General features: G+C 41.5%; 6 protein-coding genes across 8 annotated transcripts; 3 read left to right on the top strand and 3 right to left on the bottom strand.

The window, feature by feature from the left end:
* Window positions 1–15: 15 nt before the first annotated feature.
* LOC108117397 (40S ribosomal protein S17) lies at window positions 16–1,007 on the top strand. The gene is made up of 3 exons (XM_017229803.1): window positions 16–125; window positions 481–632; window positions 686–1,007. The coding sequence occupies exons 1-3, from the start codon at window positions 123–125 to the stop codon at window positions 924–926; spliced, it is 396 nt and encodes a 131-aa protein (XP_017085292.1). The 5' UTR covers window positions 16–122; the 3' UTR covers window positions 927–1,007.
* Window positions 1,008–1,377: 370 nt separating this feature from the next.
* Window positions 1,378–3,016, bottom strand: LOC108117396 (SHC-transforming protein 3). The gene is made up of 2 exons (XM_017229802.2): window positions 2,715–3,016; window positions 1,378–2,653 (listed from the first exon to the last, which is right to left on the bottom strand). Exons 1-2 carry the CDS (start codon window positions 2,894–2,896, stop codon window positions 1,624–1,626), a joined length of 1,212 nt encoding a protein of 403 aa, XP_017085291.1. The 5' UTR covers window positions 2,897–3,016; the 3' UTR covers window positions 1,378–1,623.
* A 290-nt stretch (window positions 3,017–3,306) lies between these two features.
* LOC108117355 (alpha-tubulin N-acetyltransferase 1) lies at window positions 3,307–16,771 on the top strand. Of its 2 annotated transcripts, none has more exons than XM_017229733.2 (7): window positions 3,307–3,836; window positions 11,302–11,483; window positions 11,571–11,726; window positions 11,818–12,213; window positions 12,747–12,909; window positions 14,992–15,050; window positions 15,644–16,771. In XM_017229733.2, exons 2-7 carry the CDS (start codon window positions 11,377–11,379, stop codon window positions 16,155–16,157), a joined length of 1,395 nt encoding a protein of 464 aa, XP_017085222.1. In that variant the 5' UTR covers window positions 3,307–3,836; window positions 11,302–11,376; the 3' UTR covers window positions 16,158–16,771. The 2 variants fall into 2 exon arrangements, with proteins under 2 accessions (XP_017085222.1, XP_017085223.1); XM_017229734.2 differs by lacking the exon at window positions 15,644–16,771 and adding an exon at window positions 15,168–15,569 and having other exon boundaries at window positions 3,311–3,836.
* LOC108117357 (phosphoserine phosphatase) lies at window positions 5,732–7,021 on the bottom strand. Its single transcript, XM_017229736.2, has one exon. The coding sequence runs from the start codon at window positions 6,710–6,712 to the stop codon at window positions 5,897–5,899; it is 816 nt and encodes a 271-aa protein (XP_017085225.1). The 5' UTR covers window positions 6,713–7,021; the 3' UTR covers window positions 5,732–5,896.
* Window positions 13,137–14,706, top strand: LOC108117356 (nuclear transcription factor Y subunit beta). The gene is made up of 4 exons (XM_017229735.2): window positions 13,137–13,422; window positions 13,478–13,576; window positions 13,633–14,247; window positions 14,308–14,706. Exons 1-4 carry the CDS (start codon window positions 13,345–13,347, stop codon window positions 14,527–14,529), a joined length of 1,014 nt encoding a protein of 337 aa, XP_017085224.1. The 5' UTR covers window positions 13,137–13,344; the 3' UTR covers window positions 14,530–14,706.
* On the bottom strand, window positions 16,741–19,385 carry LOC108117360 (cleavage and polyadenylation specificity factor subunit 5). Of its 2 annotated transcripts, XM_017229738.1 has the most exons (5): window positions 19,011–19,385; window positions 18,685–18,949; window positions 18,402–18,567; window positions 17,042–17,156; window positions 16,741–16,975 (listed from the first exon to the last, which is right to left on the bottom strand). In XM_017229738.1, exons 1-5 carry the CDS (start codon window positions 19,154–19,156, stop codon window positions 16,954–16,956), a joined length of 714 nt encoding a protein of 237 aa, XP_017085227.1. In that variant the 5' UTR covers window positions 19,157–19,385; the 3' UTR covers window positions 16,741–16,953. The 2 variants fall into 2 exon arrangements, with proteins under 2 accessions (XP_017085227.1, XP_017085228.1); XM_017229739.1 differs by lacking the exons at window positions 16,741–16,975; window positions 17,042–17,156 and adding an exon at window positions 17,214–18,232.
* Window positions 19,386–19,567: the final 182 nt, after the last annotated feature.

The raw sequence follows: 19,567 nt of genomic DNA, 5'->3' as shown, positions 1-19,567 counted from the left end.
TCCTTCTTTTTCTTTCGTTTCCGGCGAGGTATGTGCAGAATTTTTGTTTCTCCACGTTTTTGTGTAAAATAATTGTTAATTTTTCATTTTAGCGGCGATAAAAATATCCATCAAGCAACAGAATGGTACGTACCAACAAAAAACAGTGTCCAATCAAAATAGGAAACCGGAAAATAACCAGAAAATGCAACGAAACCGGCCGTTACCCACGTGCATATTGATATTAGCTACCCCTAAAACAATTATTTATGTGTAGCTGTGGCTTTACAATGCCGTTCTGTTCAAAATGAGAATAAAAAATTCAAAGTGAAAGTTAAGTCAAGAAATTCTCAAATTTCCTAGCCAAAAAATATGTGAGATACGCTAAAATGTGAAGCTAGAAAGCATAACATTTGTTGTGTTTAAAAATGAATAAAAAGTTATATACAAAAAGTACAGAAATGTGAAACTGAATCTAACCCACTTAACCATCGTGTGCAGGGTCGCGTACGAACCAAGACGGTGAAGAAGGCCGCTAAGGTCATCATCGAGAAGTACTACACTCGCCTGACGTTGGACTTCCACACCAACAAGCGCATCTGCGAGGAGGTTGCCATCATCCCCACCAAGCCCCTCCGCAACAAGATTGCCGGGTAAGTTGAGCAGGAAACATAAATTACTAGTTTATAACACTTATCTCTTCCAGCTATGTTACCCATTTGATGGGCCGTCTGCGCCACTCCCAGGTGCGTGGCATCTCCATCAAGCTGCAGGAGGAGGAGCGTGAGCGCCGTGATAACTACGTCCCGGCCGTCTCCGCTCTGGAGCAGGACATCATCGAGGTCGACGCTGACACCAAGGAGATGTTGAAGCTTCTGGACTTCCACAACATCCGTGGTCTCCAACTCACCCAGCCCAACACCAACAACTTTGGTCGTCGCAACTAAGATTTCTATAGCGCGTAGATGATGTTCTAATATGCATGGAATCACAATAAACAAATTTGTGTGAAGTGCATTTAAAGTGTATATTTTTGTGTTTTTTTATATGCATTCGTAAGGGAAATGTAAGTGTTCCTCAAAACTACAAATTTAAAATATCAATGTGTTGTAGTTCCTTTTTCTAAAATGATTATACGGTTACTCCATATGCTCGCCATGGTTACTAAATGAGAAAGACGACTCCTAAAAATGGCGGACCTGTTACTCCTTATTGCCGAGTTTCGCATTCTTTTAAGAACACTACATTATGCAGAAAAAACGTACAGCTAAAAGGTGTCATTAAAAAGCCGATTAAATTCCTTTTCTATAGACTTACTGAACAAGAACGAATTGAAAATGCATGCTATCCTAACTAAATCGTGCCAAAAACTGTAGTTTTATTTAATAACCCCAGATCTCTGTTCCAGTTTATCATATTTATTCGCATTCGAATGGAAAATACTGTAGCCATGCACATATTTGTAAATATGTATATATTCAATCCATAAATATATGGGTTCGTTTTTATACAGACGATATATAAAAGATATTCTCTACACGTGCACAATATTTAAATCTAAGCGTGTACACTGATGCCATTATGTATATTTATATGTTATGTATGTGAAGGGTGGTAGGTATACGTATGATTGTGCCCTCCGGTTCAGGAAGCTGCTGTTGCAAGGGGAGCTACAGCCTGATCCTGCTGAGGTCTTCGTACCGGATTACGCAAGACCAGCTCGGAATCCTCCGATATGATTGGCAGTGCATGCGCCCAGTGGTAGTTGATCAGGTGGCTAATGCTGTCGAAAATTCGATCTTTGGTCCGGACTACGCCTTCCGGGTCGATGAGAAGCAAATGCTTGGGGGTTTTGCCTTCTAATCCAGTTAAAACGTATTGGCCCCGCTTCCCCTGTGACTCTCGCACTAAGAAATCACCATCCTGCTGCAGTAAGCGCTCTGAAATCGGTCTTGATATACCGGCATGGAACCACACTTCCGCCGTAAGTGGACACTGCGGCCCATCAAACACATCGCGTACTGTGGCTAAAACGGAACTGGCAGCCGTAGTCGCTTCAAAGTGACCCAGCTTATTGGTCGTCTGATCAGGAGGCGGGGAGTTGAGGTCGATGAGGTTGCTGCTCAGACGATCGCGTGGCTTCTTCAGATTCAGTTGTGCCACACGTGGTGTATGCGGATGCAGTGGAATCTGCTGTTGTTGTTCAGGCAGTTCTGGCGGCAATTTGTTTGGCAAATCGTTATAATACTCCTTAACATTCTCTTTGCAGCTCTGATTGATGTTGCAATCACCGGAAGGATCATTAAGCCGACTGAGCGCATTGAAGCGCAATGCAAAGGCCTTTCCAATAGTCACAATCAGATCCTCGCTTTGGCCACCAACGCATTCCAGGACATAACAAGCCCTCCATTCATCTTCATTTTTGGCTATATATGCCAAAAAGTCTAGGGTATCATTGTCACCGCCAGAGGCGAATGATATGCGAGGCATATTATGATTGGCTATAACCTCGCCTGTTTCCACGTTGCTCAGGGACAAAGCTCGGCTGGAAACATTAATGATGATGTTAGTGCCAGCGTGCTGCATGCTGGGGCGATCCGATATGAAGCTGGTTAATCTACGCTTTCCAGCAGACTTTAAACCTGCCGCCTCGCAAACGCGATTGATGCACTCCCTGTTTTCAAATAAAAAACTCTTGATAAACCTGCTGTTATTCATGGGTAGTGTTCACTTACCGCGCCAGCTGTGTTCGGGTCTCGAAATCCAGCGATTTCATTGAGGTCTTGACCTCCACGCATCCCGTATAACGGACGTTGAATGCAACACCCACGCCCATTATGACGTCGTCCGGATAGATGCAGCCGTCGCTGGTGGTCCCGGAGCCGCTCCGGTTGCCGGCGTCGCCATTTTTCGGCATTTCTGCGGTGGCTAAGTGCGTGTGACAGCGATCGGACGTCCTCGCTAGTCCTTTTTCCGAAGATGTACCCTTTGTTATTAGTAATTCGGATATTACTCAAGGTGGGACCATATTGTCAAAAGTGTGGTCGCAGCTATCATGCTTATCGATAGTTGGACAGGGGCGGAGGTGAAAAATGTTGGTTAACAAAATAGGAAGTGTATATCCCCAAATTTAAAAAATTGCTTTTATTTTTATTTTTTGTTGCTTTTAATCATGAAATTTAAAATATAGACCACGGACAGCAAGAAGCAATATCTCCCTATAATGTAGTTAAATAATTATTATTACAATTCGTTATTTATATGTTATTTGGAAAACGCCCATCGCCTAAATATCGATATGTTAATCAACTGCTTACCATCTCTATGTTGCAAGCCAAAGCTCCGCATCTGGCTCCAAAGAAAACCACTTCACCCCCAAAAATCTGTGCTCGCCGCAAACTCTGTTCAGTTTTTAACCGACTTTCGTGCAATATCCACGCGTTACGGCCATCCGTCTCTTTACTCAGATTCCCAAAGCGAAGCGGCGCGTATACATACACAAACAAAACAAAAGCAAGAAACCCCCAGGTGTGGAATTATGTGTTAGAGCAAAACAAATACGGAAATACGCATAGCTCTCGTTGACATTTTTTCGGCCAGATTGAAAAAAGTATCAAAATCAATATAAAAAAACACCTTTCCTCTTACCCCGCGAATGTGTGAGTGAGATAGATAGAAACAACAGCATCTCAACGCGCAGCATCCGTAAGAGAAAATTGCAGCACAAAAAGCCGGACTAGTGCATCCGTAGTGCCACTGGAAACTGGAACGAGCCTTTGTGTATAGCCGTGAGATATATTTTGAAGTCCAATCTTAATCCCTTCGAGGTTCCGCTGTCTTACTGTTTAACCGTTGCGGTAAGTCTGCCTTCGTCAAGCTTTCTGTTTACGTTTATGCCATTTTCATATCCATTTCCATTCCGGTGCCCACCGCTTTCGTATTCGTGCCGCTGCCGTGTGGCTCAGTGGGCACATAAATAAAACATCTTTACGTCATGCGACGGAGCTCTGAAGTCATTACCGAAAGACAGCAACGGACATTCAGATATGTCTAAAAAGTGCGTCATTTACTTGGCATCTACTCTTGGCACTCCACTAGCCATTCCCTATTCAACTTTTGAGTTGTCGTGAACTCACTACCAAAAGACAGCTATATTCATTTAAACACAGCCGAAGCTTACAATTTGAGTGGAAAAGGGAATTTCAGCTTTATAGTTTTTCGTACTTATGATTTCTATTTATATTATTAACCGAATGTGTAATTTTCAAGAATTTCCCACGCATTTTTCTTAAAGTCTTCGTTATAGAATTTTTACTATTGTTCCCTAAAAAAGTTATTCATTAGGGCTGCAGGGCATAAAAGATCTAATTTAAGCGTAGTTCATTAGGAAGGTGATCTCATCAGCGGCTGCTTTCTTCCCGTTCTGTGTCCGAATGCAACCTGGCCTTAATTTACGCCCCTTTGCCGTTTAAACGGCAGTCGAATCACGCCTAATATGGTCCACATTTAAGTTGGCCGAAAGCGTTTCCCGCCGCCAATTAAACACGATGACGTTGACCGCCAAACCACCCATTCCATTCATGGCTTACCGCTCGATGCTTAACACCCACGCTTCGGCCTTGCCTTTGTTTTTGCCTGCCAACTGTTTTAACTTCGCCGGAGTCGATTACAGCAATTGATAATTGCTGCAGAAGGCGTTGCTTTCTGGTTTTAACGGCCTTTAGAGCAGCACCTTTGGCACCTTTGTGCTAAAATCGAAAGGAAATCGAGCTTGGGCAATTAAAAGCTGTTTATGTTTAGCCACAGTGTGATGGGCTATAAACTTAGTATATTATTTAAAAAAGAATCGTATGTTTTTATAACATATATTTTTTTGGGAGCTTAGACTTAATACGAGGAAAGCCTTAAATAATAATAACTTTAAAAAAATTTACCGTAAAGGCCAAACAAAAGGTCGTAATTTCTTCTGCTTATCTGGAGAAATTTGTCTGGGTTTCAGTGACCTTTATAATTGTATTCTGTGAATAAGAATTTTCCCTCGCTTTGTTTGAAAATTTCTAATTGCGTTTAAAGGGCGTAAAATTATAGATTATTAGGCCTAATAGGCTTACTAATTTTGAAAGACGTTAGAACTGTAAGGTAAATCCGTTTTAAGCTTAAACTTAAACGAGACTTAACTTTCTAAAAACTTAGAAAAATTATTTTGCTTTTATCTTTGTTACTTAATGGGCGGCTCTAACCATGGTTACTAATTGCTCTGCATAGCTATGAGTTTGAAACATTTTGGCTCTAATTGGTTTATCTAATTGCTTGGCATGCACATTATATGCCGTTATATTCTTATAATGAAGTAAACTCCAGTAAATATTTTTCTATAAAAAAGGAATGTAACTTTGATAATGTTTTAAGTGATTCATTCGCCATATAATGTTGTTTATTTTGTTATTTTACCAACAAAATTTCATTGGCAAGCATTTGTATTTAGTTTAGGACATTTATGAATAAAGAGTTAAATATATTTATAATTCTTTCATAAATATTAAAATTGTTAAATTCCTTGGCACACACATTTGTTGAACATTTTTTCTTGGAATTGCTTCCTTTTGATTGTTTAATTTGGCTGCTTGTTGCTTACTATCTTGGAAGACCGGAGCACCCTGTAGCTTTACAATTTGCGCTGCGTCATTAACAGAGCGTTTAACATTTTCTGTAAGAGTAACAGTAATAAGTCCCCTCGTGCGATTTCACTTCGTTTCGTTTTTCATAATTTTACTATCGCTTTTTATTGTTATTTAATTACAGACTATAGTACATACATTATACACATGCTTAGATTATAACTTTTGCATCACTAAGCGCTATAACACGTTGATTTCAAATACTAAATTCGCCACTCCCCCACCGTTTTTGTTTTCTTTCACTGCCCCATCAGCTGCTCAAAGTCCGTTACGTAATACTGGGCCCGGCGATAGACCTCCGGTCGTACTACATTGCCACCAAATCCAATAAAATAGTTAGCTGGCGGTACGGCCTCAAGATCGGTGGCTCCATCGCCGATCATGGTGATCAGAGAATCGACATTATTCTCCTTCTTTATCAGGGCGATGGCCTCTGCCTTTCCGCCGGAACGTGATGTGGGCTGGGTGATGTCAAAGCTATCGTATTCGCCCAAATAATCGAACAGCATCTTGTTGGCATAAACATTTTTCAGGGGAATACCCAATTCGTTGGCCACTGGTGCTATGAGGCAATCGAAACCGCCGGAGATCAAATATACTTGTTTGCCCTCCGCCTTCAAGTGGGCAACGAAACGCTTGACGTTTTTGGTCAGTGTGCTGGGCCGCTCTTGGATGAAATCCCTTACTTGCTGTTGAGTGGGCCGGATGATGTTCAATCTGATTTTAAGGGCATCCTGAAAGGTCATGGCACCGCCCATCGCCTCCTTGGTGACACGCGCCACTTCACTTCCTTTGCCGCAATACTCGGCCAACTCATCGATACCCTCCTCGCAAATCACTGTGGAATCCACATCGAAACAAACGATCTGCGACTGCTGGATGACCTTGGCCGCCAATTGAGGCTGTTTGGGTGGTGTTATGGCCGAGGCCACAGTGGTTTTGGCCGCTCCTCCGGAGGTGCCATTGCCATTGCAGTTGAGCTGTTTGGCCAGAAGATTATGGCCATTTGCTGTGGCTGCTGCAGGACGGGCCAAACTCAAAACGGAACCGCTCATCTTGACCGGTGAACACGTTGTGATTTTGTAGTGGATTTTTTTTGTATTTGGTATACCGCTTGACGTAAAAGCTTCAGCTTTGTTTGGTCCCCAAAATTTTCCGCTGCTTTTGTTATTTTTTTTTGTGTATCTCTTATATCTTGTGCTTTTTGTGTGTATGTTTTCTCGTTTCTTTTTGCACACGCGCTTCGCGTTGCTTCTCAGCTGTTTTTTGTTTTTGTGTGATAAGTTGTCTTCGGTTTGTGTTCAAGCTGGTTTTCCTTGGTTGAACTGCTCGCGATGACTGATTTTTCACAAGTGACTCGAAAACAGTCGATCGCCCTTTTAAGAAAACCCGCTCAATGCACACAGAAGCGGTTTCTCTCTTTTTGTCGTTCTCTCTCTTCTCACTGACCACACAGAAAGAAATATTTCTATACTTAGAGAAGTTTATTATAATTTAATATTCGTTTTAAGCTAGAAAATCTGCTTAAGCTTTTTTGTTGACATATGTTAATAATATTGAAATATGAAACACTTACATAAGGTTTTTCGTTGTTAAGCTAAACAAATTTTAATATACATTAAAAAGTTAGGGGCTCGATTATCGCTTTTCTATTAGAAATTTCGCTTACTCTATGAGAACTCTTATTATAAGTTTTCATCCATAAATATTGTTTACATAATTTTTGTAAAATTAATATGAAACATTGAGCCGATTTCTTTCCGTGCAGCGATCGGACGATAAGCATTACAAGTGTGCGAGAGAAAGAGATTTCTGTTTGTTACAAATTCAAAAGCATTTTTTTCGGTGAGTCCACCACGACTTTCAAATCACCCTTCCTCCGTTATTCTGGGAATTACACTCACTTAATCAGTTTCAATTGAGAGAGAATTGCTTTGGGTGGACATGAACCTTTGAACCCAACATGTGCTGCATGAATGCGACAATGTCTGCTTATCACAAAAAATATAAACAATAGAACAATTATGGTTTGTCATTAAACCCGCGACACTCGAGCGCTTAGAAGAACCGCCTGGAACTGGATTTCCAGCACCAGACCATCGAGCCTTATCATTTGTGGCACCATTTAACACTAGGGGATTGCCAGGAGACGGGGTTTTGGGTCCAGACATCGAAAGACTACCTCAAAAATTATCGGCAAACAAATAACAAGTGTGGCATTTATGACCCCAGGTTCTGGAAATTGGTCTGGTAAATTCAAAGTACAGTTAAATCTCGGTAGCAGAAATACAGCCTTTTGAAAATTTACCTTACTAAACATTATTTTTACCAAATCTGTCGATGATTAGGATTAAATATTAAAAATGTAATTATGTAAGCTAATATCACTAACAGAATATAATACCAAATTTAAGAGTAGTTATCGAAGTACAACTGTTTTTTGAATTAGTCTTATCAGTACTAAGGCGCAGTGCATTTTTTAACGGCTGGATGAGCCCCCTGTTTTCAATACTTTCTTTTTTCATTAATGATTAATCATTGATGTGGAAAATAACCGAAATCTCAACTGATTACTGTTGGGATGTACGCTCTATGTATTTTTAAATCGACTGGACTTATAATTAAACTGTTCGATTTTGATATTCTGATGCAATATTGAGCTCCTGTTGCAGCGTCATACTTTATAGCTCAAGTTGGAGAATCTTCAATCATTTTTCTCTCTTCATACATAACTTTTAACTCGTTTTTGTTGTCTCCAGTAATTAGATACAAATCAACAACAAAACGGGGCGCGTGCAATGCAAGCGACAAAAACAACAATGACGGCTGAAAATGCATTCCCCTGCGGTTTCTTGTTGTTGTTATCGTTGCTATGGCAATTTTTTCGCATTTGTAGAATAACAAGTTGTTTTGACCGTTCGCGATCGTTCGTTTGTGGTAAACAGTGCAAAAACAACAAAATAATCTGCGGCTAGACCACAAAAAAGTATTTCATTGCCATCTACGACACATTATCGATAACGATAAACAATTCATTGCGTGCTATGCGTGCATGTGCATGCATGAATATGTTCTCATGCATATTTAAAGCTTACTTCGGCCAACGACTTCCACTAAACAAAGCCGTAAACAGTTGACTTTTTTTAATTGCCGTTGCCTTGAGCGACCAAAGAAGGATGAGAAACCCATGGGGGAAATAGCACGGACCTCACGTGTACCTTTACCTGAGCCTGTCAGCGGCTGCGGCACCTGTCGTTTGACGTTATTTTTTGTTGTTTCAGCTAGAGTTTTCCCTTGCCTTGGCAACTCGTCTTGGGTTTTGGGTTTTCCTTTCGGGTCTGCATTTATTGATTGACCTTGTTGCTGCATAAATTTCTCACTAAGTCCATTTTCATTTTGTATACCTTTCATGGACATACAAAGTATAGAGGTAGGCTCGTCACCTGATCCGAACCGCATGGTAAAGTACCCGAGCTGGGTAATTTATTATGCCCATTGAGTGCCCGACGCGATAATAGTTTCTAATTTACCCAAAAATTGTTGAGCAGTCCTACATCTTATACTTTAACACCAATAGGATATTTTGGACACTAGGGATTTTGATTTACTTTTTAAATAAATAGTATGCTAAATGATAAGTTTTCCTAGCTTTATTTTTTTTTTAATTGGATAGCGTTGTATCCATTAATATGTTAAACGTAATCTTAAAACAAAGTTCCACTTATAGAAATTCTACTGTACTTCCATTTTTAGCAACTTTGAATTTAGTTAGGTAGTTGGCAGCTGTTTGGTAATTGAGCCCCCTGGCCACACCCCCAACTATTTCCGCCCACTTTCAATGGAAAAGCCGGAGGCTTGCATAATGACACGACACATTGTGGGATTGTTTTTTCAGTCGACAGCTGATAGGGTTCGGCTTCTAGACTATAAAGGCTATGTGTGAAATTGCTGTATTAATTTTCATCACCAGGCAGATTAATGGGGAAATGACTATTTATATTTGGCATGCCAGTTGTCTGCACCTCTCGATTGATTTGTTTTTCAACTGCTGTTTCCATGCCGAGTTGTTTTTGTGCCGTCTACTGATTAACCGTTAAATTACATGTGACGATCCCCCATTCCTCTCTAACACTTGACTTGTTTACGGCTGCACGCGATTTTAATTCCGTTGATTAACTCTCTCACGCTCTCACATTCACTGCACACCTTCATATCGAGTATGTAAGTGCAACAGAGACAAGCTCACTTGACACATTTACAAGTGGAGCAAAAAGGGGAGCAGAAGAACTGCAGTTTCCCTCTCGCTTTAACTTCTTATGCGGTGCGTGGTTTTCTTTGTTGTTCTCGTTTCTTTTCTTTTTATTGTTGTCGTCGTGTATTTTTGTTTTGCATCGCTTGATGTTGGTTCATAAACAGTTACAAAGTGGGCTGATTGTGTATGGCAACGTCAACGGTTATGCACTGGAAAAATAAACAACCATTGCAATAACAATAACAAGGTAGTCCCCTTTGCTGGGGGCCATGTACATGTGCTTTCGAACAGTCGAGGTCAAAAAATCAGCACTGGAATTGCCAGATGTTCAATGATAATAGTTAAATCTATTCGATGAGTGATTATAGTTATTTACATATTTCATTGCGCAGCAAGCTCTACAGCCCCAAATTTATAGTTAACTTAGTATAATTTAAGGCGTTTCTTAAAAACATTCGCTTTTATTTCAAGAAATGTAAATCTATTATTTCGAGCTCATCTGTAGGTGTTGTTGATATGTAAAAACGAAATGAAAACACGTCATTTGCCGACAATGGCTTTTCTGTTGCTATCGCATTGGAAACTCGAGCATCGCTGCCGACTGCGACGCCGGCAGAGAGTTGTTTAACTTTTCCCCTGACAAAACCGTAACAAAGGGAAAAAAGTTTTGCTGCCCGCCCCATCAAAGGTAATTACAATTGAAAGCTCTCTGCTGCTCTGCGTTATCGTTGTTCTCTGACTTCTCAGAGTTCGTTGCACTTGCAAATTCACAAAGCCTGCAGTGGCATGCAAGCGACTAACGTTTCGTCCTGACAGACACGCCCCCGAAACGGAAGCGATATCCCTATTCCTGTCGAAATGGAATTCCCGCTGAACGCAACAGTTTCAATTGTAATTTGAGTCTAATGCGATGATTTGGGTCAAAAGGCGAAGTCAGCAGCAGAAGCAAAACAAATGCTGATGCCGCGGCTTTGCCCCTAAAAATACACTTTCAAACATAGTGATTTAATATTGCAGAAATAGGAAAACTTTATTAGGAAAACTACATTCCCTATTATTATTATAAATAAAATATGTAATGTGTCATTAGAATAATACAAATAATAATACATAATTCTTAAAGTTTTTGTTCATTTGTTTAACATTTTACATCTTAATTTCTCGAAGTGTCCACGTGTGGGATTGCATCTGCTGATTCATTGACGAAGGCGAGTCGCTGGCAAAAGCTACAATGATTGGCTTGATTGCATGTGCAGCAATTCCCACACAGACAAATAGACAAAGCTGAAAGCCAAAGTCGGGTTGAATTGAGCGGCATCAGATAATCAAATTGTTTGCGCACCGCTTTCGCAACGCTCCATTAAATTCGCAATTCTCATTTCTCAATTGCAGGGGCTGTGCACATTCTCACATATACTTGCTAAGTACACCAAATAGAGACTAAAAGAACAATCGAGGGGCAACATAATGGTGGAGTTCCGCTTCGATATCAAGCCGCTGTTTCCGCAGCCAATTATCAAGGTGACATCGAACCTTCTGCCGCACACCTTTCGCGGCGATCGGCGTCAGTGTTTGTGAGTATTGAAATTGTACGCGGAGTGTGATCTCGAAGGCTTGATCCGACTAACCGATACGCTTTCCACACTCACCCACGCACGCAGAGATGCCACCACCAAGATGTCGGAAATCATCGATCGGCTGGGCCAGCTCTCGGCCACCTCGCAGGGTCTTAGCAAGCCGGTGACTACGGCCCAGCGGCTGAGAATGTCCGATAACCAGACCATCTATCTGCTGGCAGATAGTGAGGCGGGTCAGAAGTAAGTAATCCAAATCAGCTTCGTATAACTCATTAGCTATCCTAAATTGGAATACTTTATTATAAATAATCTAATAAAAAACGTATTCCAGCGGTGCCGTAACGGGTCTGTTAAAGGTGGGCACTAAGGATCTTTATCTGTTTGATGAGTCCGGTCAGACGCGCAAGGTGGAGCAGGCTCCATCCATTTTGGATTTCTATGTGCATGAGTCGCGTCAACGTGCCGGCTTGGGAAAACGGCTATTCCAGACGATGCTTAACGAAGAGCAGTGGACGCCACTCAAATGCTCGGTGGACAGGCCATCAGAAAAGCTACTCGGTTTTCTGAGAAAACATTACGGATTACAGCGTATCATTCCGCAGGCAAATAATTTTGTACTCTATGAGGGATTCTTCAATGATGCGGCCTCTGCAAATGGACACGGTAACGCCCATGGAAACGCCCAATCGCCGCAGCGGACAGAGAATGGCCTGCACATAACAAACAGGTGAGTGGATTTGTTGCGAAGGAGGCGTTGCCCATCCTGATTTCCCCACCTGGCGCAGTCCGTGGCAATTAAGGCGTTGCTTTCGCTGCTGCAGGAAACATTTCACTTTCGGCCTCAGTTGGCCATTTCTTTTGTCCCCATTTGCATATCGTATGCAAATCGGACTCTAGATTTGTTTGTTTGTTTGTTTGCCAAAGGAAGCCCGCTGATCGATAAAACTCGGTCCGAGTTGATTAATGAGTTTACTTTAATTGCTGGCCTGTTGCTTGCTTTCCTTTTCTTAATCCTTATTCAGCTAAATACTCTTAGAAATGCTTATGAAATTTATGCTTTGAATTCTAACAAGAACCGCTTTTTTAGGGATTATTTATATAACCAATATGCTTAAGTGGTAATGTTATGGGCATACAAAACTATAAAACTTAATTATTTCATTTCTTATCCTAAATCATTAATGATACTTAACTCTTTTTTCACATGATCCGCTAACTGTTAACCAATGATAACCAACGATAACACCACATCGTCAACAGTCCTAACACACAGCTCTTTGGTGCTACTTACCTGGGCGAGGATTCTAACCGTCGGCGTGGTTCCCAACAGCAGACAACACCGAATGTGCTGCTCCAGCAGATAACACAGATCTCTCCGTCCGGACGATATGGGGCTCCACGTCCCACCTGCAGCATGGCAGAGGTACTGAAACATTTTTCTTAACCGAAAAGATTACTGAATTATCCCCTAGAGCCGTTGGGATTTATTTTGATATTAGTGATTTGTAAAATTGCATTTTGAATGAGAGGAAGTATAGCAAAAATGCCTACTCTTTGTTGGTTTATTTTACTTACTTACTTAAACATTTTTAAAAGAATCTATAAGGTTTAGGCCATCCAAGTTGACCTGGTGTCTAGCTTTCAATCTGTCAATTTCATGTTCTCCACATGACTCCGACTTTACTTCAGTTCAAATTTATACTTGCTAGCAGTCGGATAGGTCTTTTGACTTCCTGTATACAAAAATACATTTGTATTTTATACTTTTTGTTTTATAAGTGAAAAAATCATCGACTAGTTTCGTCGCGATTTGTGCCAAGTTTTCCGTGCGGCTTACTAATTTCCAGTGATTTAATTTATGGATGCCAAACGTGGTAATGCCTCCGGGGCACGCCAAAGCGGCAGTGGCTATCATGCCTCTAAGACGAGCGTTGCTGTAAGTTGGTCAAATAAAACTCCTCCAGATGATGACTGAATAACTTGGTTTATAGTCACGCCATGGTGGTGGTGTTGGTGGTGGAGTAGCAGTGGCACAAAAGCAGGCCAGTCAGGTCAGTTTGACACCCAGCCAGGCCAGGAACCCGGAGAATGTAAGACACACACTGGCTATTTGAAGTTATTATATACAAATTATAAACAATCACAGCCGAGGAAGAGTCCTTTGGATGCCCTGAGTCGTAGCGGCAATATACGCAACCAGAATCCCTTCCAGCGTCGCTCTGGCTTGCAGGATGTTGATGAATCCTTCCTGGCTTCGAACGCCTTTGCCCGGCCCCCAAGGGTTCGTCATTCTGGACTGGAGAGGGAAAACGTGCCGCAGGTAGCTGCAGCAGGTGCACCTGCTGGACAACAGGGTTCGTCAGCAATGGCTCCCGTTCGCGTTTCTGGGGGTCAGGATCCCAATCAGCAACAGCAGCAGCAGTATCAGCAGATGCCTCCAGTTGATGTCATGCAACAGCAGCAGCAAATGCCTCCGTCGCCAACTATGCCCTTGCAGCAGCAAACGCAACAGCCGTACATTCAACCGGCTGCTGGACAGCCAACACGTATGGATCCGGTACCCTCTGGTCGGGCTCGTGCCCATCAACAGCAAGTGCCACATCAACAGCAGATTCAACAGCAGCAACAAATGCCACCGCAGACGGGCTATGAGCAGCAGCAACAGCCACAGGTGATTCAGCCAGATGCCCAAATGCAAAGTAAATTTGCAACCCAGCAGCATCAGTTGCAGCCACAACATCAAATGTCTCAGCACGGATACGTAAATATGGCACCAGATCACGGACAAACTGCGAATATTAAACATCGACCTGACCCACAGCCTGCTCAGCCGCCGCCAGCCGGTGCTCAGCAAACAACCCAACCGCCAGCCGGAGGAGCCGTTGCCCAAGGAGATGGTGTCGGCAATAATGCGCCCAGCGGTGGGGCTGCAGCACCACCTGATGCCGAGATGTGCACCACTTGTCCTAATTGCCAGACCACTATCTATTTAGTGCGTTCCCCGGAGCTTGGCCATGGAGATGCCGGCTTGCCTGTTCAGTAAAAAAAATATATAAAATCAAGACCGAGTGAAGTGCACCAAATTTCGAGTGCAAAACTCATCATCATTGTTTAATAATGTTTTTGTTAATTACCGACCGCGATACTGGTTGTTGGAAATACAATACTTTAGAAAACAAATCTAAATTAAAACCAGCCAAATAAAGAAATTCCAATAATATACTTTCACTTCCGGCTAAGAGAGTGGGTCAACTGGGGTGAAATCAACCCCGAAATTGAACGGTGGTAGTTTGGCTGCGTGCCAAGTGGCTGTTTTTGGGGCAACACTAAAACTAGTTTGCGTTTTGTACCTTGGATTTATACTAAGTTGTAAAGCCAACAATTAATAGAGAAATTCATTGAATTGTATGGGCCACGAAATGGCTATTAATATAAGTTAATAGACCGATCTTATCTCAAATTATTTTCACCCCGTATTTGGCCTAATAAATTTCTCTATTTTCAGATAATTCATGCTGGCAATTCGAAGGGCGGAAAAGGCAATGGCAGTGCAGAATCGAACAGGTAAAATAATCTCATTTAACACCTATATTATGATATTATATCAATTTCCCTAGCATTATCATTTCTGTGTATGGTCTTCATTTGGGTTTCATTTTGTTCTTTTCGTTTGTCTTTCAGAATCAAATAGATAAAGCCAACCCACAAAAATTGCACTCGGCTGCTTCACATACAAAATAAATAGAAATCAGAACTAGATAAAGAAATATCTACATAATAACCATTGTACAAAGCTTTGATTTTAGCCAATTATTTATATTTTTGCCTAGTTAACTTAAACGAATGATGAATTTACTTAATGTACGAGTACAAGCAGAAGAAGCTGCACTTGCCGCATGCCACCACCCACCACCAAAATAAAAAAAAAAAAAAAAAAAAACACCACCCACAACACAAGAAAACAACCACAGCAAAAATACAAAATCAACAGAAAAAATCGGAATCGTTACACAAGACATACAAAAATACCTGACAAATTGTTGTTTTCTCGAGCAATAAAATCAATTATATTTATTAATTAAATGTTCATCAGTGTTTATATTTTTGTTTAGTAAAATGAAGACTAGTTTTAATCACTCTGAAAACTCTTCCAACAGTGGCAATGGTAACCACGATTTTTCAGAGATTTCCGAGCAATTGCAGCGGCAGAGTTTGGACGACTTGGAGGCCAATAGCTTTGAGCCTGAGCCTGAAATTGAGCCAGAGGTCGAACCAGAACCTGAACCCGAACCGGAGGTGATTACTCCCCCATCACCGCCGCCAAAGAGTCATACCCCTACTCCTCCATCTGTACGATCCCCTGAGGTGGCCGAGAGTATTGTTGGTGACAACCGGAGACCTCCGGCCTTCCAGCTTAGCAAGCAGCACACGGGCATGAAAAATCGCTCGTTTGGCGTCGGAATGGCCGTAATGCCCAGCAGTAAGATGGAGTTCAATCAGTTGGAGCGCGAAGATTTTGGTGTAGTCAAGATCAACCGTCCGCCCGGCCATGAGGTTACCTCGCCGGGACAGGACAACACGGATGCCATGTCCACTGTATCCTCCGGCGGCGGTGGCCTCACCGATCAGGGCTACTACGATCTCAAGTTTTATCACAACAAATTGTGGTAATCCACAAAAACCACGCAATATTTGCTAGCATCTTTTGTACGTGTGGCATAAGCATAATTAACAAAATTAATCTAGACACTAAGAATGTATTATCTAATCAAAATAACACACCAAACGGTTCCTGTACTTCAGTTCGATTTCGTTGTGAGCTTCTTCTCATATTTTTGTTGATTTGTTCATTTGTTACAAGCCACGCACTCCGAAGAGCATCCGTAACCTAGAGCGTCACGAATTATTGTTAACAATAGCAAATTGAAATGTACGTAGAGTAATTATCGTCGGTACTAAGCTAGATAATTTCAAAACATATTCGATTTTCGGATTAATACAATTTTTTATTATTGATTTTGCTTTGTACCATGGAATCTCAAAACCCCTTAATGTAATCCAACCCGTGTGTATCTTCCAATTACAGAAAACGCGAATATTTCGAACAAATCTATGAAGAGTACATGCTATAGGGACAGCGCCCGTTGGCCAGAACCCAACTTGATAACTATACTCAACATTTCTCAAACATTGTCTAACATTTAGTTGATAGAACACAAACCCCCAAAATGCAAATAGATTAAAGATGAAGATATACAAATAAAGCACAAGTTTTGTCGACTCTATTTGCCAAGTAAAAGGGCCTGGCTTTCCATTTTATCTGCAATACAATTATGTACGTTTACACACACACACATGAAATGGAAATCTACGGGCTGAACTAGGGTGCTGAAATCTTGAAAGTAGAGCTATCGTTGGTGCTGCTGCTTCTTAAATATTGCTGGAAGTAGAATCCCTCCGTCTTGCCTTACATGTAGATGAAGTTGAATCTGTGAAGGAAAACATTGTTCATTAGTAGATTATCTGGGAACTTAAACACTGAGTGTGACACTTACCTGCAAAGAGCCTGCGGCAGGGAAGAGATGATCGGTCCATAGCCTTGCGAGTTGTCGTATAGCTCGAACAATGGCGCAGCAACAAGCTTATAATTTTTGGGTACAGCAAATAGTGCTAGATTACGGAAAACGATAGAGACAGAATTCATGTATGTAGAAATAGCAACGAGCATTCAAATTCACAGAATATATTATCTAGGGGTATTACAATCGGTTGTACAATTTACTTATTAAAAATCAGTTCGCTCCCGTATGATATATAAAGTCGTATGCGTTATGTTTTACATTCATAGTTGGATTCGTTAGACTAATTACTAGGACTCGCAGTGGCTTGCAAAACGCCTGGCACTTTGCTGGCCCAGCGAAGCTTCCTAATTTCAGATATGAACATAATTTCAATTAAGAGCAACATTATACATGATATATATATATATGTGCGGTTCGATCTGTGCGCTGAAATGCTGTAGTTAATGGACTTCAATCCATTTCAGCGCACAGCGAAGGCGTAAGCATTAGAAAATATGGGCCAAAGAAAAATATAAACAGAGTATTTTGCTTGTGTTTACATAAACGAGTGCTTAATTTAAGGAGCGACTGGCGACTGGGAGTGCTGGCTGCACTGCATGCACGCAAATCTGCAAAACACGCGAGATTTGGGCGCATAGCTTCGTCAGCCAGCAACGTTACAATGCTATCTGCTGCCTGCCCGGTGGCTTTGTATGGATAAATACACATCAACATTAAGATGAACAACACATGACACTTGACAAAAGTAAGTAAGAGTAGAAGCTAGGAGATAAATAAATTTGTAACTTGAAGGATAACATGCCTGCGCTCAGTCTCACATGTATGTCGACATATTTACAAAATTAAATACAAGAACAATCTTTGAATTTAGAATGACAAGAGTCGGGAAAGAACAAAATATGCCAACACGCTGTCCTGAGCAAAAATACAATTTGAATTAAAATTTCAGATATGTTGTACAATTGAACTAGAATCAAAAACTATCTAAGACGTAGCCTTCGCTCGATCTTTGCGATCTGTTCGTTTCTTTTCTGTTTGATATGTTCTGTTTGCTCGATTGTTGTTCTATGGCATTGGACTCTTGAGAGTAGTTGGGTAGATACGACACACACGGCGCTAATGGAACAGCTCAGGGTACATCGTAACTGGCGTTCCCGTCCGTATCTAAACAGCATTAAAAAGATATGACATGAGGTTTGTTAGCGTATTCGGTTTTTGGCAACGAAAACAATCTATAGGTTATATAAAATACATGGAGAGATGGATATTCTGGAAACACGGTGTGATCGATATACCTACGCGTAGGGATCAATCGTCCCCCGCGGATATTTACCCTTTTCATGTAGCTGAACAAGAAATAGTCGCTTGTGCTCCTTGGGCTTGGTGATGTGCGGTGGAATGTACGGATATTGCGGTGGCTCGAAATTCGGCCTCCACCAGTTTCCAATTGTGTCTTCGACAATCCATTCCTGCTTCACGCCGTCCTGACGACCCAGCGTCTAAAAAATATTTCAAATAAAACCAGTTAAGTGGTAATCATTGTATAATGCCGTTAAGCCAAGAACACAGGGGAATGAACATTAACTGATATATTTGTAGCCCTATACTTGACTCACCTCGGAGAGCAGTCGCTTCAGGCCCTCAACTTCATCCTCGCCGGCATTTAGCTCACCACCGGGTAGTTTGAAGAATGTGGTGCCTAGCTGTAGGAGCAAGACATGTGGCAGTCCGTGCTCGTGGACAAGGAGCACTCCCTCGACGGACCGACGCATACCGATCCGGTCGAATTCCTCGCGCATCCGCTGGAATCGGGACGGTACCGAAGGGTCCTTTTCGAAGAGTGGCTCCTTTGTTCCGAATGTGTAGTTAGTCAGGGGATATCTGAAACATAAGATACATCATGTAATATTTGCATATCAACAGTGCCAGAGAAAATGCTCACAGATTGATAGTGCGATTGATGGTCAGCGCCTGGTTAGTGTACTTCTGAGTACCGTTATTATTGCTGCTGATTGCATCCGCTTGGCCTTGACTTCCGCGCCGCGGCCAACCGGAGCCCGATTTGTTTGAGACTTGCGAGGACGCCATTTTGTTATACACACTCCCCCGTGTGAAAATTGATGGCCAAACTGGCTGATTTCCGCCAAAATCCGTGAGATTTCTATTGATATTTAATTTTCAAACAACTGCCAAATGCTTTACTGTTTATTTACAATATTGGCTGTTATTTAAATCACACTTTAAGCCGTTTAATTTCAGTTTTTTGTCCAGCGCTTGTGCAAAAAATTAACCGGCTGGATCAGGGCTGCAATATATTGATTAGGTTCATATGAAGGGAACTGGTTCATGCATCTAGCCTCTGAAATCTATCGATTTCTGACTTGATTATGGGTCATACATTTTGTGTTTATATTTTATTATTTATATTTTATTAAAGATTAGTTATATTGCATTTATAATAATATTTATTGTTGTGCAATGACACCCCTGGCTGTTACG

Source organism: Drosophila eugracilis, unplaced genomic scaffold, assembly GCF_018153835.1.
Source record: "Drosophila eugracilis isolate 14026-0451.02 unplaced genomic scaffold, ASM1815383v1 contig_1825, whole genome shotgun sequence".
Lineage (NCBI taxonomy): Eukaryota > Metazoa > Arthropoda > Insecta > Diptera > Drosophilidae > Drosophila > Drosophila eugracilis.
Note: the sequence above shows the minus strand (reverse complement) of the source record. Positions and strands in the feature narration are given on the sequence as shown.